The sequence below is a fragment of the Pan paniscus genome, chromosome 5, assembly GCF_029289425.2.
Source record: "Pan paniscus chromosome 5, NHGRI_mPanPan1-v2.0_pri, whole genome shotgun sequence".
NCBI classification, from domain to species: Eukaryota; Metazoa; Chordata; class Mammalia; order Primates; family Hominidae; genus Pan; species Pan paniscus.
This window is the reverse complement of record NC_073254.2, coordinates 25,317,699-25,338,292: the sequence shown is the minus strand read 5'-3', so window position 1 is coordinate 25,338,292 and position 20,594 is coordinate 25,317,699. Positions and strand designations below refer to the sequence as shown.

The 20,594-nt window shown below is 41.4% G+C and overlaps 1 protein-coding gene across 3 annotated transcripts; it reads left to right on the top strand.

Annotated features, from left to right (window-relative positions):
• The first annotated feature begins 1,150 nt into the window (after positions 1-1,150).
• C5H6orf52 (chromosome 5 C6orf52 homolog) lies at positions 1,151-17,238 on the top strand. Of its 3 annotated transcripts, none has more exons than XM_055113165.2 (5): positions 1,151-1,221; positions 1,555-1,735; positions 5,469-5,514; positions 16,022-16,114; positions 17,062-17,204. In XM_055113165.2, exons 1-5 carry the CDS (start codon positions 1,151-1,153, stop codon positions 17,202-17,204), a joined length of 534 nt encoding a protein of 177 aa, XP_054969140.1. The 3 variants fall into 3 exon arrangements, with proteins under 3 accessions (XP_054969140.1, XP_054969139.1, XP_003827593.1); XM_055113164.2 differs by having other exon boundaries at positions 1,537-1,735; XM_003827545.6 differs by lacking the exon at positions 16,022-16,114 and having other exon boundaries at positions 1,537-1,735; positions 17,062-17,238.
• The last annotated feature ends 3,356 nt before the right edge of the window (positions 17,239-20,594 follow it).

The following is a 20,594-nucleotide window of genomic DNA, read 5'->3' as shown; positions in this document are numbered from 1 at the left end:
ATCCAGACAGAATTTAAGGTTTATGGGAGGGTGTGTGTAGGTTCTTTGCAAATACTACACCATTTTATACTTGGGCATCCAAGGATTTTGGTATCTGAGGGGGATCCTGTAAACAATCTCCCATGGATACTCAGGGATGAGTATAGTAATGGCTTAATAACTGGTGAATGATTGAATGATCCGAATGTTTTGAATTAATCATGTTTGCTATTTTTCACATTACAGGTAAATAGTAAATACATTAAAAACTTAGTTATTAGCAAGCTGCAGGGAAATGGCCAAACCCTAAGTGCCCCATATGGACTTAAAAGTTATCCTGAATTTTGACACTGTGTAACCTTGCTACTTAAAGTGGTGGGAGCTGGCTAATAAAGGCAGAATCTGAGGCTCCACTCCAAATCTGTCAAGTTAGAGAACCTACATTTTAAACAAGTCCAGGTCATTTGAATGCACATCAAAGTTTGGGAAGTTTTATGCTTTTTTTTTTTAAAAAAAAATACTGAACCAGAGAAATATTTCTTTAAAATTGTATCCTGTACTCTCATTAATGTAGAGTGTAAGAGAAAAGGAGGAGAGGAGGGAAGGGGGCGAGGGAGCGCATTCTTCTCTGCCTCTTAATTTTGCAGGTAGTTGGATGATGCTTTCAACCTGCGTGGAATTAAAAAAAGAAAAAGCCAGCAGGTGCTAGTTCCAATAGTTATTCTCAGCAGGTAACAGAGGAGAGAAATGTATTTGTCTTAAGGTTTTAGTTATTAGAGGTTCCTCTTTTACCTGTTATGGTAAGGGGTGGAGTGGAGACTATCCTTCATTGTCGACCAACATACCTACCCCTTCTTCCCTCCCTGGGGTTCTGCTGGCTCCCGCTGCCTGACAGTTGGGAGAGAGAGGCTGGCAGGTGGAAGCCCGAGGAACAGATTGCAGAAGTTCCCCCAGGTGCCTCAGTACACCCCTCCCCCACCCACACCTTTGCCCCGTTGTCAGGAAAGTCAAGCAATTAATTGCCTAGCAGGAATTGCCACTAAATGTAATTATCTCAGATGTAGTTGCGAGACTTATTTGTCAGGATTGAGAGGTTTCAGCCCACAAGCTGGATTTTTGACGCAGGAATAAAAACTGGATTCTGCTCTCTTTTTGTAAAGTTTCTGGGTAAATGGCCCAACCACAGAGTTCTGCAGATTTTCGCATAGCTCAACAAAATAACTATTACTGTTACTGGCAAAGGTGAGTGGTTTTCTCCTACTTTGAAAAGGAAAGCTGTTACTGTTCTATTTGCTACATAACTGTTGGTAACTTACAAACTACGGCTTTTTTTCTTTTAAAGTTCTGGGGTACATGTGCAGAACGTGCAGGTTTTTTACATAGGTATACACGTGCCATGGTGGTTTGCTGCACCCATCAACCCGTCATCTACATTAGGTATCAAACTATGGCTTTGAACATAGGTGTTCAGCTTACTGCAAACTTCCTGGAAAGAAGAAAGGGTTTGGGGGTTTGTGGATGATTCTGCGTTGGTTGTGATGATTGTCATTCCTGTAGTCTCCCCTCTGCTATTAGAGTGAAGCAGGAGTTCCAGCCCAGCCAGAGTTACCGCTATGGCAACTGGTATGCGCGACAGCACGGCTCTTACCTTCTTTCTGGCTACAGCTATGGCTGTGCAGTGGATGGAAATGGACAGGACTGTTTTTCTGCGCATGAGACCCCTGAACACACAGCTGGAACTCTGGTTATGCCTAAGGTATCCCTTGCTAGAATGAATCTTGTGTCATTCGTGTGCCCAATAATAGTAAACATCACTTTCCTATCTTCACACATCTATGTCCTGTCATCCAAATTCCCACAGCCATGGCTTTTGCTACCTGTTTTAATACTAGAGAGTAAAGCTGATAGCCTAAGAAAAATGTTTGTATAGCTTTATTGAGGTATAATACACAAAAAGTCCCCGCACATGTTTAATTTATATGATTTGCTGAGTTTGGACGTGTATAAACTAGAAGTGTTCACTTGCAGATAATTTCCCATTCTCTTCTAGAAACAACACAAAAAGCTGATGAAGTCTCTTTCTAAATTCTTGCTGCTAAATTTTAGATTATCATAATTCGATAAATTTTACTCTTTAACACTTAATATAGGACAAAAGGTAGTTTTGGGGTTTGTTTTATAGCAGTTGGACATAAACACACTTTAAAAATATATTTTAATACTTTGAATTACTAAGGTGACATATTTCTCAAATCACACAAAGATGTATTGAAGTAAGGGAAAAGTTCCCCCCCCCACTCCCCTCCTCCTTCCACATTCCCTTCCCACTTAGAAGAAAGTACTGTGGAGTGGATCTATGTCTTCTAGATCTTTCTCCTGTACTCTTGCTAAATCAATGTGGTTCATCTTTCTGTTTTGGTGGTTAGGGGATGATTTGGGCAAGAATGAACTATGTAGTACATACTGGTTTGCTGTTTGCTTGCTTCTGCATAAGGAGACCTTTCTTTAAAAAATTGTCCACTTATGGTCTGGGCAAGATGGCTCACACATGTAGTCCCAGCTACTTGGGAGACTGAGGCGGGACGATCACTTGAGTCCGGGAGTTTGAGGCTGCAATGAGCCATAATTGTGCCATTGTACTCCAGCCTGAGCAACAGAGCGAGCGCAGTTAGATACATTGCGATTTTTAGCTCATCCCTTATCTGACATTTTAAATATTTTCAGGGCTTTAACAAACTTATCTATCTCCAAGCATTTGTCTGAGTGTTGCTTTTTTCCCCAAGAATATAATTCTGGATGTGGAAGGGCTGGATTAAAGGATATAACATTAAAAAATTTTAATAGCAAGTTACCTAAAGTCTGCATGAATTTACACTTCTCATTATTGTGGTGGGTGTTCTTGCTACTCTACATTTGTCTGTGTATGATTAGCCAATCTAATAGGGCAGGGAGGCATTTATCTATTATTGAGGGCAAATACCTCTTGAAATGTTTATTGCTATCTGTGTTCTGTGACTTTGATATCCTCTTTCTAATTTTTCTGTTGAGTTGTGTCCCTCTTGCTTGACTGCATAAGATATTCACATGTTAGAGAAATTAACACTTTGGAGTCTAAATGTCACGGACTTCCCCCACCCCAGCTTGTCTCCTAATATGCGGAGTGACACCATTTGTGTGATGATCTTTACCTTAAAATGAAAATTGAATTTTATATCTAGTCCCTTGGCTTTTAAAACTTACATTTGCTTTACATTATGATATTTCACTGCCCAAACTTTCATTTTCAATTTTTCTCAAGTCTGTTTTAGGTGTGCCTCTTATATAAAATATCTTGTTAGATTTCTTGTCATTTTTTTCCCCCTTTTAGCCCAATTTGGGTTTTTCCCTTTTAACAGATGTTTGATATTGCAGCACTTAAAAAAAAAAAATCTTTCACTACATTGCCTGTGGTTTTGGCACTCTTTTTTTTTTTTTTCTTTTGCCCCTTCTCTTTTTGCTCTTTTTTGGGAGACAGTCTGTCTTTTGGTGGTTACCCTTATATCTTTAAATAGAGAAGTATAGGAATTAGTATAGTATCAACTTCAGAAACAAAAGTATTTCTTGATTTTTTCATCACTCTTGAGAAAATTAAGAAATGAACATCCTTTTTTTCTCACCTGGCTACCCCTTCTCTCCATTCCTCTGTCCATTTTTGTTGGCACAGTCTGGGATTTTTATCTCACCCTCTAGCCGAATTATTACTATAACATGCATTTTTCATACAAGAATTATATAAATATGTTATCTTTTGTGGCTGTAGTGACCCCCTGTGCCATCTGCCTGCCATCCTGCTGGGTGTTCCCTGTTGGGAAGCCGCTGAGTGGAATTAAAGATGATAAGCCTCTGTGGTGGCGCTCTTTTACTCACACATCCCCATTTTGGTCTTCTCCAATAATGCGTGTCCTTGCCAAGATGTCCTAGTTATTCCCTGCTTCCCCCAATGTGCTGTGCCTCTGTCCATAACCTTTATCTCCCCAAGTTAAAGGGTTACCCCCTCTCCAGCCCTCTCCTTTACATTTTGACGTTGTGGAGGTGAGTGTCTCCAAAATGATTCTCGGGTCTTTGTGGTCCATCAGCACACCTTCCCAGACTATCTCTAGCTGAGGAAAGCCTTTTATAAATGTGCTTTTCTTTAAAGGCAGCCAGCTGCATACACAGCACAGGTGGCCCTCAGACCAGAGAGAATGCTCTGTCTCCAGATACTTCCTGCTTCCCTCATCCTGGTTATTTAGCATCCACATTTACCAGAACACACACTGAAAGGAGGAAATGTGAGGTTACTCAAGTCTTGTATTATGGGAAAGGAACTTATGGAAGTGTGGATTCTGGGTGTCTTTGCCATTTCTTTCTTTTCTTTTTATATAATTAGCTTTTAGAGATGATGTCTTGCTCTTTTTCCCAGGCTGGAGTGCAGTGGTGCCATCATAACTCACTGCAGTCTTGATCTCCTGGGTTCAAGTGGTCCTCCTGCTCCAGCCTTCCAAGTAGCTGAGACTACCGGCTGCATGCCACCATGCCTGCGGTCTTAGCCATATCTAAATAGAAAAAAGACAGATTGTCTTTTGAAATTTATGGTAACTATATAACCTATTTTCCAAACCTCAGTATATTTCAGAGTGAAGGGGAGGCATACTTTCAGATAGACTGAAAAGAAAAGATAGTAGATCTTTGGCTCTCAGTATCTTCTCATTCTTATTAGCAAGGGAAGCTTAATTAAGTGCCAGGAGCTACATCAGCCCTTTCATGATAGTGATTCCTTGGAATAGCTGGCCATACTTAAAAAGACAGGTTCCCAACAGGTCTACATAGAAGAATCATAAAAACGTATGCTGCCCCAGTAGAGCCAACAGGGTCTGGGTTAACCAACCAAGATTTACTTTGGGAGTACCTCTGCAGTTTACTTCTCTCATTATGTAAGGATATGATTGGTTTGCTTTGCTGTAGCCTCTGCATTTTCTTGAGCACCTAATATCCTGGTTCTCAGCTGAGTCACAGGTTTGAGGATGTGATTAGAAGGCCATGAGAAAAACGTGCTCATGGAGACTTAACAGATTGTCTTCTGGAAGGAGGAGCAGAACTCTAGGTAGAGTCAGGCATGTAGTACAAGAAATAAGGAGCCTGGATACCAGGGTCGCTGGTGTCTGGTTTCCTAGCTCAGGCTCTAGGATGCTAGTTAGGTCCCAGAAAATCCAGGGGCCAGGGGCCCTCGTTAGGCTTGTTCCTCTTTGTGACAGTTCTTCTGTGATTCAGTTTACTTCTTTCATAATTGCACTATGCCACCTAAAGATTCTTTTCATCAAATTCAAAAGTTGATTTAAAGAGATTAATTGTCAATATTATTTTTATTTTAGGTAGTTTTTTTGAGAGCTAGAGTTTTTCCCAATAAAGTATGTATTGATATTAAACCTTTAAGTAAAATTATTTTCTCATGAGATAATTTTTTGTTGCAGGAAACCACACCTCTAGCTGAAAACCAAGATGAAGACCCACTAGAAGGTAACATAAACCTTGTGCTGAAGTGGTTGGAAACAAAACCCCATTTCCTGGTTTCTCATTCACTCAGCTTGCTAGAAACTGGAAGGTTCTATTGGAAAATTCCAATGTAGGTTGCCTAAGCCATATGCTTCAGTAATTTCTCCTGTTTTTAGAAACTGGTTCTATGGGAACAACTTTAGCTAAGCCACCTCTTTGGGCCTTTCTGAAGGACTGAGAAAGGGGGACATTCCCAAACAGTAAGAAGACAATACATTGTTCTTAAGCTCCATTTCCTCTGTAAGTTTAGACTTTGAGGAGAATTATGCTTTAATTCTCTTTTTCAAGGGGGAAGAGCATGAGGTGATTGCTGTGGCCTCAGGGTTATTGGATCCTGGGGTACCTGACACAGCAGCACTGTAGTGTCAGTCTGGTGGTGCTTCCTGTACTTCTCAATTTGTTTTGGAAAGAACAAAGTTTGCCTGCCTAGAGACAAACACTCTGAATGTGTCTTATTTGAGGAAGGGGAAAAAATGTTTTGCTTCTTTTAAGCAATGGGAAAGAAAAATAGAGGAGAAATGCAGAGAACACTATTGCCTTTTTCTTATCACATGTCTGTCTTATCACATGTTTGTCCAATCTCTCTCTTGCCCAAACCCCTGCAGCTACCAGACAAACCCACCCACTGCCTTTATGACTTTATCAAAGAAGGGAGCATGTTGTTATCAGTCTTTGTAGCCCCTGTTACTAATTCAGAGTTCACATGTCAGTAGGTGCTCAGTGTTTAAATTAAATCAAATTGGTGTTGAAAAGAAATCTTTATATGCTGTTGAGCAGTTGTAGTTTTTAGTACTTTGATTTAAACATGAGTAAAGGGTGCTTATTTCAACTTTCTGGGATTTCTTTCAGGTTAAGTGTGAGTCTTTCTTCCTGCCTTTTATCAGTTATGCAATTTATTAAAATTGATGCAGGATTTCTTGCTCCTTAGTTCAGCTAAATCTGGGTCCTTGTCTCACAACCAGGAAAAATTAGGCATGTGGACACATTGAAGGGTGAGGAGGATGGAATTTATTAAGCGAAAGGAAAGCTCTTAACAAAAAGAGGGATCCCAAACACAGGTTTCCACCTCACAAATTGAATACCAGGCCATCACATACGAGTTGAAAAGGCCAGGCTCCTCCCCTGCATAAGGTGTGAATTCCTGGTGACTCCTCCTCATTCTTCCAGTGTGCATGTGGGCCCTTAGTCTGAGCCACTCCACATTGATTTATTTCCCTTACTGCGCATGTGTTAAAGAATGGAATTTTTCACCGTGGGCATGTTTAGCCAAGCCCCCTGTGCACAATGACTTGGGCAGGTTGGAGGTTCTCCAGGGACCTTACCCTATTTGCCTAGGCATTTGGCTGTCCCGTGCCTCTATCAAAATAATAGAGGTAAAAGTCTGCTTTTTGGATACAGATTGCCATGGGGTTCAGATTCTACCTACTAGCTCTGTAATTCCAGACAAATTAATCTCTAGTGTGTCTGCTTCAGTTTCTGTAAAGTGGGGACATTGATACCTTTCTTATAGGAAGTGTGGGTATGCTAGGTCTAAAGTACTTTTAGGTGGTTAAACAGCTGCTGCCATATCATAAACACTCAAGTATTGGCTGGTCATCAATCTGGCACAGTACTGGTCAGTAGAAATGTAATGCAATTGCACCTCAAGGAGCTAGAAGAACAAGAACAAAGTAAACCCAAAATTAGTAGAAGAAAAGAAATAATAAAGACTACAGCAAAAATAAATAGAAACTAGAAAAACAATACAAAAGATCAACAAAATGAAGGGTTGGTTTCTTTAAAAGATAGTCAACAAACCTTTAAGAACAAAAGAAACTGAAAATCAGATGAAAAAGGAGACATTACAACTGATATCACAGAAATACAAAGGAACATAAAAGACAATTATGAACAATTATACATCAGTAAATTGGATAACATAGAAGAAATGAGTAGATTCCTGGACACATACAATCTACCACCTACCAAGATTAAGTTATGAAGAAATAGAAAACCTGAACAGACCAATAATAAGGAATTGAAAGAGTAATAAAAAGTCTCCCATCAGGCCAGGCCTGGTGGATAATGCCTATAATCCCAAGCACTTCAGGAGGCTGATAGGGGAGGATCATTTGAGACCAGGGGCTTGAGACCAGACTTGGCAATACAGTGAGACCTTGTCTCTACAAAAAATTTAAAAAATAACTGGGTATGGTAGCATGTACCTGTAGTCCCAAGTATTTGAGAGGCTGAGATAGGAGGATTGCTTGTGCCCAGAAGACTGAGGCTTAAGTGAGCTATGAGTGTGCCACTGCATGTCAGCCTGGGTGACAGGGTGAGACCCTGTCTCAAAAAAAAGTCTCCCATCAAAGAAAAGCCCAGGTCCTGATGGCCTGTTTAATTCTACCAAACATTTATTTTTCATTTTATTTTATTTTTTGTAGAGGTGGAGTCTCACTTTGTTGCTCAGGTTGGTCTCAAACTCTTAGGCTCAAGCGATCCTCCCAGCTCTGCCTCCCCAAGGGCTGGAATTACAGGCATGAGTCACCATGCCCAGCCCCCAGATATTTAAAGAAGAACTAATACCATGTCTTAAACACTCCAAAAAATCGAAGGTGAAATACTTTGAAACTTATTTTATGAAGCCAGCATTACTCTGATATCACAACCAGAAAAGGACACAATAAGAAAAAACTAGAGCCAATATTCCTGATGAACATAGATGCAAAGGTCCCCAACAAAATACTAGCAAACTGAATTCAACAGCACAATAACAAAATAATCTGTTATGAACAAGTGGTATTCATCCCAGGGATGCAAGGATAGTTTAATATACACAAATTAATAAACATGATACATCCCATTATCCCATCAACAGAATGAAGGACAAAAAACATTATTTTTCTTTTTTTTTTTTTTTCCTGGAGATAGGGTCTCACTCTGTCACCCAGGTTGGAGTGCAGTGGCGTGATCTCGGCGCAACCTCTGCATCCTAGGCTCAAGCAATCCTCCCATCTCAGCCTCCCAAGTAGCTGGGACCACAGGTGCATGACACCATGCCCAGCTAATTTTTTGTATTTTTGGTAGAGATGGGGTTTCGCCATGTTGCCCAAGCTGGTCTTGAACTCCTGAGCTCAGGTGATCTGCCTGCCTCAGCCTCCCAGAGTTCTGGGATTACGGGCATGAGCAACTGCGCTTGGCGATCATTTCAGTAGATGCAGAAAAATCATTTGACAAAATTCAGTTCTCTCTTCATGATAAAAACTTTCAACAAATCAGGTATAAAAGGAGTGTACCTCAATACAATAGAGGCCATATAACAAACTCACAGCTAATATTGCACTGAACGGGGAAAAGCTGAAAGCTTTTCCTCTAAGATCTGAAACTGGATAAGGATGCCCACTTTCACTACTTCTATTCAACACAATATTAGAAGTCTAGCCAGAGCAATTAGGCAAGAGGGAGAAACTAAAGGTTCCTAGGTTGGAAAGGAAGTTTTGAAGATGACATGATGTGATATACAGGCATACCTCATTTTATTGCACTTCACTTTATTATGTTCCACAGAGACTATGGTTTTTTTTTGGGTTTTTTTTTTTACAAGTTAGAAGTTTATGGCAGCCCTGCATTGAGCAAGTATATCTGTGCCATTTTCGCAACAGTATGTGCTTACTTGTTAGCACTGTTTAGCAATGAGCTATTTCTTTTTCTTTTTCTTTTTCTTTTTTTTGGAGACAGTCTTGCTTTGTCACCCAGGCTGGAGTAAAGTGGCGTGATCTCGGCTCACTGCAACCTCCGTCTCCGGGTTCAAGCGATTCTTCTGCCTCAGCCTCTTGAGTAGCTGGGACTAGAGGCACCTGCCACTACGCCCGGCTAACTTTTGTATTTTTAGTAGAGATGGGGTTTCGCCATGTTGGCCAGGCTGGTCTCGAACTCCTGGCCTCAGGTGATCCACCCACATCAGCCTCCCAAAGTGCTGGGATTGCAGGCGTGAGCCACCGTGCCCAGCCGCAATAAACTATTTCTTAAGGTATTTACATTGTAAACAAATTTGTTCTTTTATTTGCCAGGCAGGAGTGCAGTGGTGCGATCTCGGCTCACTGCAATCTCCGCCTCCTGGGTTCAAGTGATTCCCCTGCCTCAGCCTCCCAAGTAGCTGGGACCATAGGCATGCACCACCATGCCTGGCTAATTTTTTGTATTTTAGTAGAGGTGGGGCTTCACCATGTTGGCCAGGATGGTCTCGATCTCCTGACCTCATCATCTGCCTGCCTCAGCCTCCCAAAGTGCGGGGATTACAGGCGTGAGCCACTGTGCCTGGCCAAATTTGTTCTTTTAAAAAAATTTTTTAAAAAATAGAGACAAGGTCTTACTATGTTGCCCAGGCTGGTGTCGAACTCCTGAGCTCAAGTGATTCTCCAGCCACGGCCTCCCAAAGTACTGGGATTACAGGCATAAGCCACCATGCCCAGCCAATGTAAACAACTTTTATATGCACTGGGAAACAAAAAATTCATATGACTTGCTTCATTGCAATATTCATTTTATTGCAGTGGTTAGGAACTAAACCTGCAATATCTCTGAGGTATGTCTGTAGAGAAAACCCTACAGACTCTGCCAAAAAACTGTTAGGTCTAATAAACTTATTAATTTTGTATCCTGTAACTTTACTACACAAAATTGTTTCTATACACTAATACTATTTGAAAAAGATAACAAGAAAATAATCCCATGTACAATAGCTGTAACAAAAACTTAAGAGTAAATTTAACTGAGGTGAAAGATGTCTATACTGAACACTATAAAGTGTTGATGGAAGAAACTGAAGACACAAAAGATATCTCATGCTCATGGATTAAAAGAATGAATATTATTAAAATGTTCACACTACCCAAAGTGATCTACAGAATCAATGCAATCTCTCTCTTTTTTTTTTTTTAAGACAGTCTCACTCTGTTGCCCAGGCTGGAGGGCAGTGGTGTTTGAGCTCGGCTCACTGCAACCGCCTCCTCCAGGGTTCAAGCAATTCTCCTGCCTCAGCCTCCCAAGTAGGATTGCAATTACAGGTGCCCACCACCACACCCAGCTAATTTTTGTATTTTTAGTAGAGACGGGGCTTCTCCATGTTGTCCAGGCTGGTCTTGAACTCCTGACTTCAGGTGATCCACCTGCTTTGGCCTCCCAAAGTTCTGGGATTACAGGCATGAGCCACTATGTCCAGCCAGATTCAATGTACTCTCTATCAAAATACCAATGGCATTCTTCATAGAAATAAAAAAAAATTACCGAGTGCACAGTGTCTCATGCCTGTAATCCTGGCACTTTGGGAGGCTCAGGTGGGAGGATCATGTGAGGTCAGGAGTTCAAGAGCAGCCTGGTCAACATGGTGAAACCCCGTCTCTACTAACAATACAAAAATTAGCCAGGCATAGTGGCATGCGTGCCTGTAGTCCCAGCTACTCGGGAGGCTGAGGTGGGAGAATTGCTGGAACTCGGGAGGCGGAGGTTAGATTGAGCCAAGGTGGCGCCACTGCACTCCAGCCTGGGTGACAAAGTGAGACCCTGTCTTGGGGGAAAAAAAAAGAAAAAAAATGATACTATAATTTGTATGGAATCACAAAAAAACCTAAATAGCCAAAGCAATCTGAGCCAAAAAAAAAAAAAAAAAAAAAAAAAAAAGGTGAAGGCATCACACTACCTGACTTTGTACTACAAAGTTGTGGTAACCAAAGCAGCATGATACTGGCATAATAACAGACACATAAACCAATGGAACAGAATAGAGATCCCAGAAATAAATCCACACATTTATAGCCCACTGATTTTCAGCAAAGGTGCCAAGAACACACAATGGGGAAAAGGCAGTCTCTTCAATAAATGGTGCTCAGAAAACAATGTCCACATGCAAAAGAATGAAATTAGACTGTTATCTCTCACTGTATACAAAAACAACTCAAAATAGATTAAAGACTTAAATGTAAGACCCAAAACTGTGAAACTACTAGAAGAAAACATAAGGGAAAAGCTCCACGACATTGGTCTGGGCAATGATTTTTTTTGGATATGACCTCAAAAGGACAGGCAGCAAACGCAAAAATAGAAAAATAGTATCACAGTGAACTAAAAAGCTTCTGTACAGCAAAGGAAACAGTAACAGAGTGAAGACAGACAACGGAGTGGGAGAAAATATTTGCACGCTATGCAAGTGATTATGAAGAGGCATCTTCTGGGGTAAATACCCAGGGTTCGTCGTCTTGCACCAGGAGGAATAAGGACATGGACACATGTGGGTGGGTTAAGGAGTGCAAGGCTTAATAGGTAGAAGAAAGGAGAGAGGAGAGCAGCTCTGTGTGACAGGAAACAGGCCTCCGAAAGGGAAAAGTAGGCCTGTAGCAGACAGCAGGCAATTTTACAGGCAGGCTTGAGGAGGAAGTGTCTGATTTATGTAGGGCCCAGATTGGCTGGACCAGGTGTGACGTCTACATGATGCCAGGCGAAGGCTGGTTGCCCTGCCCTGATCTTATTAGGCAAATAGACTTTCCACTTGTCCGCCATCTTGTCTGCTCCTTGCTGCACAAGTGGCTGGCAAAGAGAAGATGGAGCCGCCATTTTGAACATGCCTATTCCCTAGGTAGCTTTTTCCTATTGGCACAACTGCTGGCATTTGCATGTGCAAGCTTCTAGCTTGCTTGTCCGTGTCTGCAGTTCAGTTTTACAGGTTGCTGATTGTTAGAAAAGAAAATGATTTGGGGGCAGCTGTTCATGAAAAGCAAAACCTTACCAAGGACTTTCTTACCCTAAATAATTTCTTTTTAACTCCTATATCAATAAGGGGTTAATATCCTAAATATATAAGGAAATCAAATGACTCATTAGCAAGAAAATAACCTGATTATTCAGGTCTTTTGCACATTTAAAAAAATTTTTATTTCAATAGTTTTTGGGGGTACAGATGGTTTTTGGTTACATGGATAAGTTTTTTGTTTTGTTTTGTTTTTTTGAGAGTGAGTCTCACTCTGTTGTCTAGGCTGGAATGCAGTGGCGTGATCTCGGCTCACTGCAGCCTCTGCCTCCCCCGTTCAAACGAACCCAGTCTCAGACTCCTGAGTAGCTGGGATTACAGGCACTCGCCACCACGCCCAGCTATTTTTTGTATTTTTAGTAGAGACGGGGTTTCACCATGTTGGCCAGATTGGTCTCGAACTCCTGACCTCAGGTGATCCACCCACCTTGGCCTCCCAAAGTGCTAGGATTACAGGCGTGAGCCACCGTGCCCGGCCATTTTTTAAGACATTTCTTAAGAGATGATGTACAAATGACCAATAGATGCATGAGAAAATGTTCAACTTCACTAATCATCAGAGAACTGTAAATTAAAACCACAGTAGTGAGATATCGTCCCACTCCTGATAGAATGGCTGTTATCAAAAAGACGAAAGATAACAAATGTTGGGTAGGATGTGGAGAAAAGAGCCCTTGCATACTGTTGGTGGGAATGTAAATTGGTACAGCAGTTATAAAAAGTATGGCGTTTCCTGAAAATATTAACAGTAGAACTACTATATGATCCAGCAATCCCACTATTGGGCATATATCCAAAGGAAATGAAATCAGTATGTCAAAGAGACATCTGTACCTCCGTGTCTATTGCAGCACTATTCACAATAGCCAAGACACAGAATCAAACTAAATGCCCATAAGTGGATGAATGGATAAAGAAAATGCGTATATACACAATAGAATACTATTCAACTGTAAAAAGGATGAAATCTTGTCATTTGTGGCAACATGAATGAACATGGAGAACATTATGTCAAGTGAAATAAACCAGGCACAGAAGAACAAATGCCATACGATCTCACTCATGTGGAATCTTAAAAAGCTTATTTCATAGCAGTAGAGCATAGAATGGTGGTTACTAGAGGCTGGGGTAGTTGCAGGGAGAGAGTGATAGGGAGATGTTGGTCAAAAGATAGAATTTCAGTTAGCTAGGAGGAATACCGTTCAAGAGATTTATTGTAGGCTGGGCGCGGTGGTTCACGCCTGTAATCCCAGCACTTTGGGAGGCCGAGGTGGGTGGATCACGAGGTCAAGAGTTTGAGACCAGCCTGACCAACATGGTGAAACCTCATCTCTATTAAAGATACAAAAAATTAGCTGGGTGTGGTGGTGTGCGCCTGTAATCCCAGCTATTTGGGAGGCTGAGGCAGGGGAATCACTTGAACCCAGGAGGTGGAGGTTGCAGTGAGCTGAGATCACACCATTGCACTCCAGCCTGGGCAACAAGAGCAAAACTCCGTCTCAAAAAAAAAAAAAAATTTATTGTATACCATGGTGACTATAGTTAATGAAGAAATACAGGCTAATTCGAAGGTAGTGAGTTATTGCAATTGGTTGTTCAGTCAGTTACGGATTGAACTTTTTGTTCTACTCTTTCCTTGCTTCTTACTGCTGCATTTGACTAGTCTTTAAAAAAAAAAAAAAAAAAAGGAAAAATAAAGAAAAATACTTAGTGGATATTCAGTGTTTCCACCACAAAAATGAAAAATGATAACTATGTGAGGTAGTTATTTGATCCTTTGATCATTCCACAATGAATATATACTTAAAACACTATGTTGTACGTGATAAATACATAGTTTTCTCTGTCAGTTTGAAACACACAGAAATTTAAAAATAGACAATGTGAAACACAAAGCCATCCATGTGGGTAATTTTAAATTTTTTAGTAGCCAAATTAAAGAACCAACTCAAGAGATAGGTGAAATTAATGTTTCTTACTTAACCTAGTATCTGTTATGGACTGAATTTGTGTTCCTCCCCCTCGCCAAATTCATATGTTGAAACCCTCACTCCCAATGTGATAGTTTTAGGAGATGGGTCTTTAGGGAGATGATTAGGATTAGGTGAGGTCATGAGGGTAGAGCCCTCATGAATGGAACTGGTGACCTTATAAAAGTCATGAGGGAATTTGATTCCTCTCTCTGCCCTCTGCCATGTGAAGACATGACTTCTGGGCAGTGTGCAACCCAGAAGAGGGTCCTCACCAGAACCCAACCACGCTGACACCCTGATCTTGGACTTCCGGTTTCCAGAACTGTGAGAAATAACTGTGTGTTGTTTACAAACTAGTCAGTCTGATATGTTGTTAGCAGCCCAAACTAAGGCAATATCCAAGATATTATTCCAACATGCAATCAATATAAAAATTAACGACTTTTTTTACATCAAGTCTTTGAAATGCAGCATATATTTTTTCTATTTTTTTTCTTTTAATGGCTGCCCCCTCACCTGCAGATTGAGGGGACCCTTATTTTGAGGGCTATTCAGACATTACCTTCAGGCAGATTTTTAAATTGTTCCTATTGTGGTGAAATATGCATAACATAAAATTTACCATCTTGACTTTTAAATGTATCACACTTGATCTTAGCCAAAAGGCCGAGAAGCAATAGACTTTTAAATGTATCAGTGGTATTAAGTACATTCGTAATGTTGTGTAACCATCACCATTCATCTCCAGAACTCTTCATTTTATAACCTGAAACTCCATACCCATTAAATAACAACTCTTCACTCTCCCTTCCCTCATCGCCTGGCAACCACCATTCTGCTTTCAATGTGGTGTATATTTTATCCTTACATCACATCTCAGTGAGGGCCAGCAATGCTCAATAGCTGCATGTGGCTAGTGGCTACTGTGTTGGACAACATTGGTCTAGAAGATGCACAGGTTTAGGGATGATATAATGAGTTTGTCTTGAATAGGCTTCTATTATAGTTTTGATCAACATCACTGGAAGGGCAGAGATCATGTAATCCGGGGTTTGGAGCTGACCACACTGTATCTGTTTTCTTGGCCACAGGTTAAGTGGAGAGCATGCTCATAAGCATATGATCCTAACTCCTCTTTCCCCACCAGGGGCATGCAGTCAGGGACCCATTAGCAGACAACTGCCCATAACGGTAAAGGAAGGGAACCGGGGACAGAAGTGTAAGAAAATTTCAGAATGTTTAATGGGAAAAAAAGGGAAACATCTACTTTTATGACCAGAAACGCTCAAAGGAAACTCAAAAGGGATGGGAAGCTCTAAAGAATAAGAATCAGACAACACAATCACGAATGACTCCAATGAAGAAAAGTGAGAAGTAGCTCATGGAATTTATATGATGACTAAAGCCTATTTGTCCATTTTGGTTCTAAAATGATAAATACAGAAGAGTACTGCATTAGTCTTCTAGGGCTACTGTAACATAGTACCACAGACTGGGTGGTTTAAACAAAAATTTATTTTCTTACCATTGTGGAGGCTGGAAATCCAATATCCAGGGTCTGGATAATTTGGTTTCTGGCGAGGGCTCTCTTCTTGGCTTGCAGACAGCAGCCTTCTTGCTGTTTCCACACTTGACCTCTTTATGCATGCATTGTAGGAGAGAATGTGAGCAAGTTCTCTGCTCTTTTTTTAAAAAAAATTATTTTTATATTTTGTAGTGACGTGGTCTCAGTATGTTGCCCAGGCTGATCTCAAACTCCCAGATTTAAGCAATTCACTGGTCTCAGCTTCCCAAAGTGTTGGGGTTACAGGTGTGAGTTGCTGTGTCCTGCCTGCTGTCGCTTTTTATAAGGGCACTACTTCTATCAGACCAGCACCCAACTCTTATGACCTCATCTAACCTCCCAGAGGCCCCATCTCCAAATGCCTCACATTGTGGGGGTTAGGCTTTTAACAGAAGAATTTTGTGGGGCAAAGATTTAGTCCCTAATAGGCATACAGATGAATAGCATGAACCCATATGAGTATTAGGAAGCAAATTATGATCCTCAAGGAACTAAGGCTTGCAAAAATTACAAAGGAAAACATAAAAGGCTTCTTCCATTACATTCAGTACAAGGAGAGGAAAAAAATAGATTAAAAAAATTAATGACCTTGTAAGCCTTGGAAAGCTCTGGAAACCTGACAACTTGGGCAGAAAATCCATGTTTAATACGTTCGCAATAACATAATACCATCTCGTCACAGGGTTCCAGGTTTCGGAGATGGAAGGCCAAGTCCTCCTGTCTTTCTGAATTAGTTGCTGTATACAATTAATTCACTTAATCTGTTAACTGAGCAGTTAAAGTAGCATGTGTATTTTTACAAACCCCTGTCCAAGGGGCCCTTGGCTTGGTTCACTGTTTGGCATTGTATCTACCTGGCTCATGCCAGAAACATGGCAGTCATTCTTGACCTTCCTTTTCCCCTTTCCTCCCAAATTGAATCCATCCCCCAAGCATCTCAAATCTGTCCATCTTTTTCCTCCATCTCTTCTGTCAGCTGGATGCTCATTGAGTTTGATGACACTACTACTTTTATAGCTTAAATTTCTATTTTCAAGTCTTATTGAAAGGAAATATGCAATTTAAGAATTTTAACCTTTACTATCCGCAGTACTTCCTGCAAATGCTTTCTAAAAGCTTTCTAATTTTAAAGTATTTCTAGTGTGTGTCCTGTAAAACTCTATTTTTTTCATATCCATTATTGGCTTCTGCAGATCCACATCTTCATTTGAATATTGAGGAATCAAACCAAGAGTTTATGGTGAAAAGTGAAGAACTCTACGACTCCCTCATGAATTGCCACTGGCAGCCTCTGGACACAGTTCACTCCGAAATTCCAGATGAGACCCCGAAGTGAAGCAAGGTGTTCATTAAACTCCGCAATTATCATACTAATTGTGTCGTCTTTTGTTTTGGGAAAAAAGTAGTTCTCCCAGGAAGGCAGTGAATTCTGTATATAAAAACCAACTTCCAGGGCTTACATGTGATTGATATGAGAGAATATTAACGCAAATAAACTTTACCAGCACATGTGTTCCTGGAAGTGTTACATTAAGTAAGTGCCAGAAGAGCTCACGTGATGATCATGGTAGAACAAGCTGTGCCATAAAACCCTTGGAAATAGGTTTAATATGAGGTGAGCTTGAGCTGAACTGATTGTGGCATTGGCTACTCTGATAGGATTTGCTGCTTTCTCTAACTTCAAACTCTCATGGAGAGAAATTGTATCCACAGACAGTGCATGGTTTCTTGCTTGTGTCTTGTCTAGAAAATGTTAGTTAGAACTGGATGTTTGATCTCCATTTCCTGGCCCCATAAGAGAGCTAGATGTGGCAGTAGAGACTCAATTGAACAGAAAGATTCCTAAGCAGGGAAAAAAATTTGCTTGATCCAAACAGCCTGTCAACTTTCTAAGATAGAGGAATTAGGCCCTCATAAAAGCCAGCCAATGTGTATATTGACTGTGCTCCTTTAAAAAGTCTTTTTTTTTTTTTGTCCCGAAGATGATCATTGTGTCCTGTTTTATTGCTTTGCTATGGATGGATACTTTAGTGACCCCTGGGACTGATGTGAGTTGACTGCTAGAAGACTGATTGCTTAGAAACAAGTCGATTAGACTGTGGGCAAAGGCAATCTGACATCTCTTTTGCTCTGAAGGTGCTTGACAGATGCTAATCCTTGCGCTAAACAGGTTCAAAGACCGAATCCTACATGGAGAGCCAGGCGGGCTGCAGCCATTGTAAAGGAGCTTCCTCCGCCCCATGGTTTCTCAGCCTTGGCACTATTGCCATTTGGGGCTGGACACTTCTTTGCTGTGGGAGACTGTCTTGCACGTTGTCCTGACCTCTACTGCTAGATGCCAGTAGCACCCTGCACTCCAGTTGTGACAACCGAAATGTCTCTAGACATTGTCAAATGTCCCCTACAGGCAAAATCCCCACCACCACCACCCAATTGAAAACCACTGGAATAAGGCAATGTTTTCAAACTCTAGGGTGTATCAGAATCTCCTAGAAGACTTTCTGAAACACAGATTCTTGGGCACCATCCTGAGTTTGATTCAATAGGTTTGGGGTGGGACCTGACAATTTTCAGTTCTCTAAAAAGTTTATGGATAACAACACTCTGTAAACCAGTAGCACAGGGATATTCTCCACTAGCTCAGCTTAGTTCTACCTAGAACAGAGGGTGAAGTTCTACTTTCACACTCACCTCCTTAATACAAGGTGTGCAAGTCCCTACTTTCCTGCAGGGCCCTGGCTTGATCAAGTATCCATCATCCTCCTCTAGCCATATGTTTTGGGGACCAGCACTATATTCAGCTCCAGGGAATGGCTCTTGTAGCATCTGAGCCATGTGTAGTGAGCCCATTCCTCTTGCCAGTGATTGATAAGAGACATATGATAAAATTCTGGCTAACGAGATGTGAGGTGATGTTTTATCTCATTTTTAAAAGGAACGAAAAAGAGACAGCTACAGTCTTGTACTGAGCATTAGGTTTAGATGTGATGCCTGGTGCTGTGGCAGACATACTGTGACTCTTAGGGGAACAATCTTAGGGTAGTGCTCATGCACCAGGGATGGCAGTGAAGGAAGATGGAAGGAACCTGGATCCATGATAATGGCATTGAAGCTGTTGAATTAGCCAACCCTGGATTCTCTCATCTGGACTTATGTTTAATCCACTCTGAATTTTTGTTATTTGTAGCAAAAGTATCCTGACTCTAGCATGGACAGATACAGATAGCATGTGCAAAGGGCTTGATATCCTTGAACCAAAACGAGGTCTGTCAGAGTGTCTAGAGCTGTGTTGTCTGCTATGGTAGCCACTAGCCACATATGGCTATTGAAATTTTATTTAAGCAAAATTAAAACTTTGCTTTTCCTTTTGTACTAGGTATGTTTCAAGTGTTCAGTAGCCACATGTCAGTAGGGGCTACTATATTGTGTAGCGCTGGTCTTATAGGTAAGGGGAAGAGGAACCTGAGATTAGGTTAGGTGGATCTCTCAATTTTTCTTTAAACTCTTTTTCTAATTGTTCCCCTTCCATAAGATTTTAATTTCATAGGTATTATATATGCTCTATCTATACCTGTTCTTTATACGTTGGAAAAAGAAAGATTTACTTTATCCCCTCTCTTCCCCTCCAGAACCAATATTCACCTCCCTGGAGGTTGATATTGTCCCCTGTTGCAGATACATGGCTCGTGTGGTAATCGTGAGTAAGCTCAGGCAGGGATTTTAGGTCACTGTAAAGAATTTGGATTTTATTAAAATTGTATTTAGGAGGCAATGAACTAATTTTAAGGATGGGATTGGCGTGGTCAGTTTTGCCTTTAGAAAGTGACTCCAAAGGCAGAGGGGCCAAGATAGCCTATTAGAAGCAGCTGCAGTACTCATGGAGAGGAATGAAAGTGGGGAGTGAATTTAGCACCTTCAACTGAAATATCCAGGTTCTTGCATTGGGGCTGACTAGGCAAACAACTTGACCCGAAGAGAACAAAGAAAAGAAGGGTGGGGTGATGGCCCAACTGGGAACAGCATGGAGCCAAAGGAACCCGTGCCCCTAGCCAAGGAAAGTGGTGAGTGATTGTGCAACCCCACTCAGGAAACCACAATTCCCCCATGGATCTTTGCAACCTGCAGATCAGGAGATCCCTTTGTGAGCCTGTGCCACCAGGGCCTTGAGTCCGATACACAAAGCTACACGCAGTCTTGGCAGAGCAGCTTCTCAGACACAAAGAGACCCAGGAGTTTTACATTCTCTGACCCTCGGATCCCTGGCAAGGCAGGATATCCATCTGTAAATAATCCTGGGAAGGGGGCTGAATCCAGGGAGCCAAGCAGCGTTGTTCTGTGGGCCCCACATCCATGGCACCTCACAGATTAAGACACACTGGCTTAGAATTCCAGCCAGCCAATGGCAACAGTCTGCCAGAGATGGGACTGAGTTCCTAAGGGAAGCATTGGCTGCCATCTCTGTGGTTTGGCAGACTCAGCTGTTCCAGCCTGTCAGCTTTGGAGAATACAAACAGTCTAGACAAGGAAGGGTTCTCCCTAGTGAAGCACACCTGCTCTACCAAAAAGCAGCCAGAGTGCTTCTATAAGTGGGTCCCTGATCCCATTCCTCCTCACTGGGTAATAAGGCCCCCCAATAGGGGTTTCCAGCCATCTCCTACAGGTGCATTTGGGCCGGCAACAGGTCAGTACCCCCCAGGACAAAGCTTCTATAGGAAGGAGCAGGCTG

What these genes read in the sequence shown, in the direction of transcription:
- C5H6orf52 (XM_055113164.2), top strand. Translation starts at nt 1,151, where the DNA reads ATGGCCCAACCACAGAGTTCTGCAGATTTTCGCATAGCTCAACAAAAT. An exon ending in TATTACTGTTACTGGCAAAG is followed by an intron (nt 1,222 to 1,536) that starts GTGAGTGGTTTT and finishes TCATTCCTGTAG; the next exon opens with TCTCCCCTCTGCTATTAGAG. An exon ending in CCAAAGTGTTGGGGTTACAG is followed by an intron (nt 16,115 to 17,061) that starts GTGTGAGTTGCT and finishes TGGCTTCTGCAG; the next exon opens with ATCCACATCTTCATTTGAAT.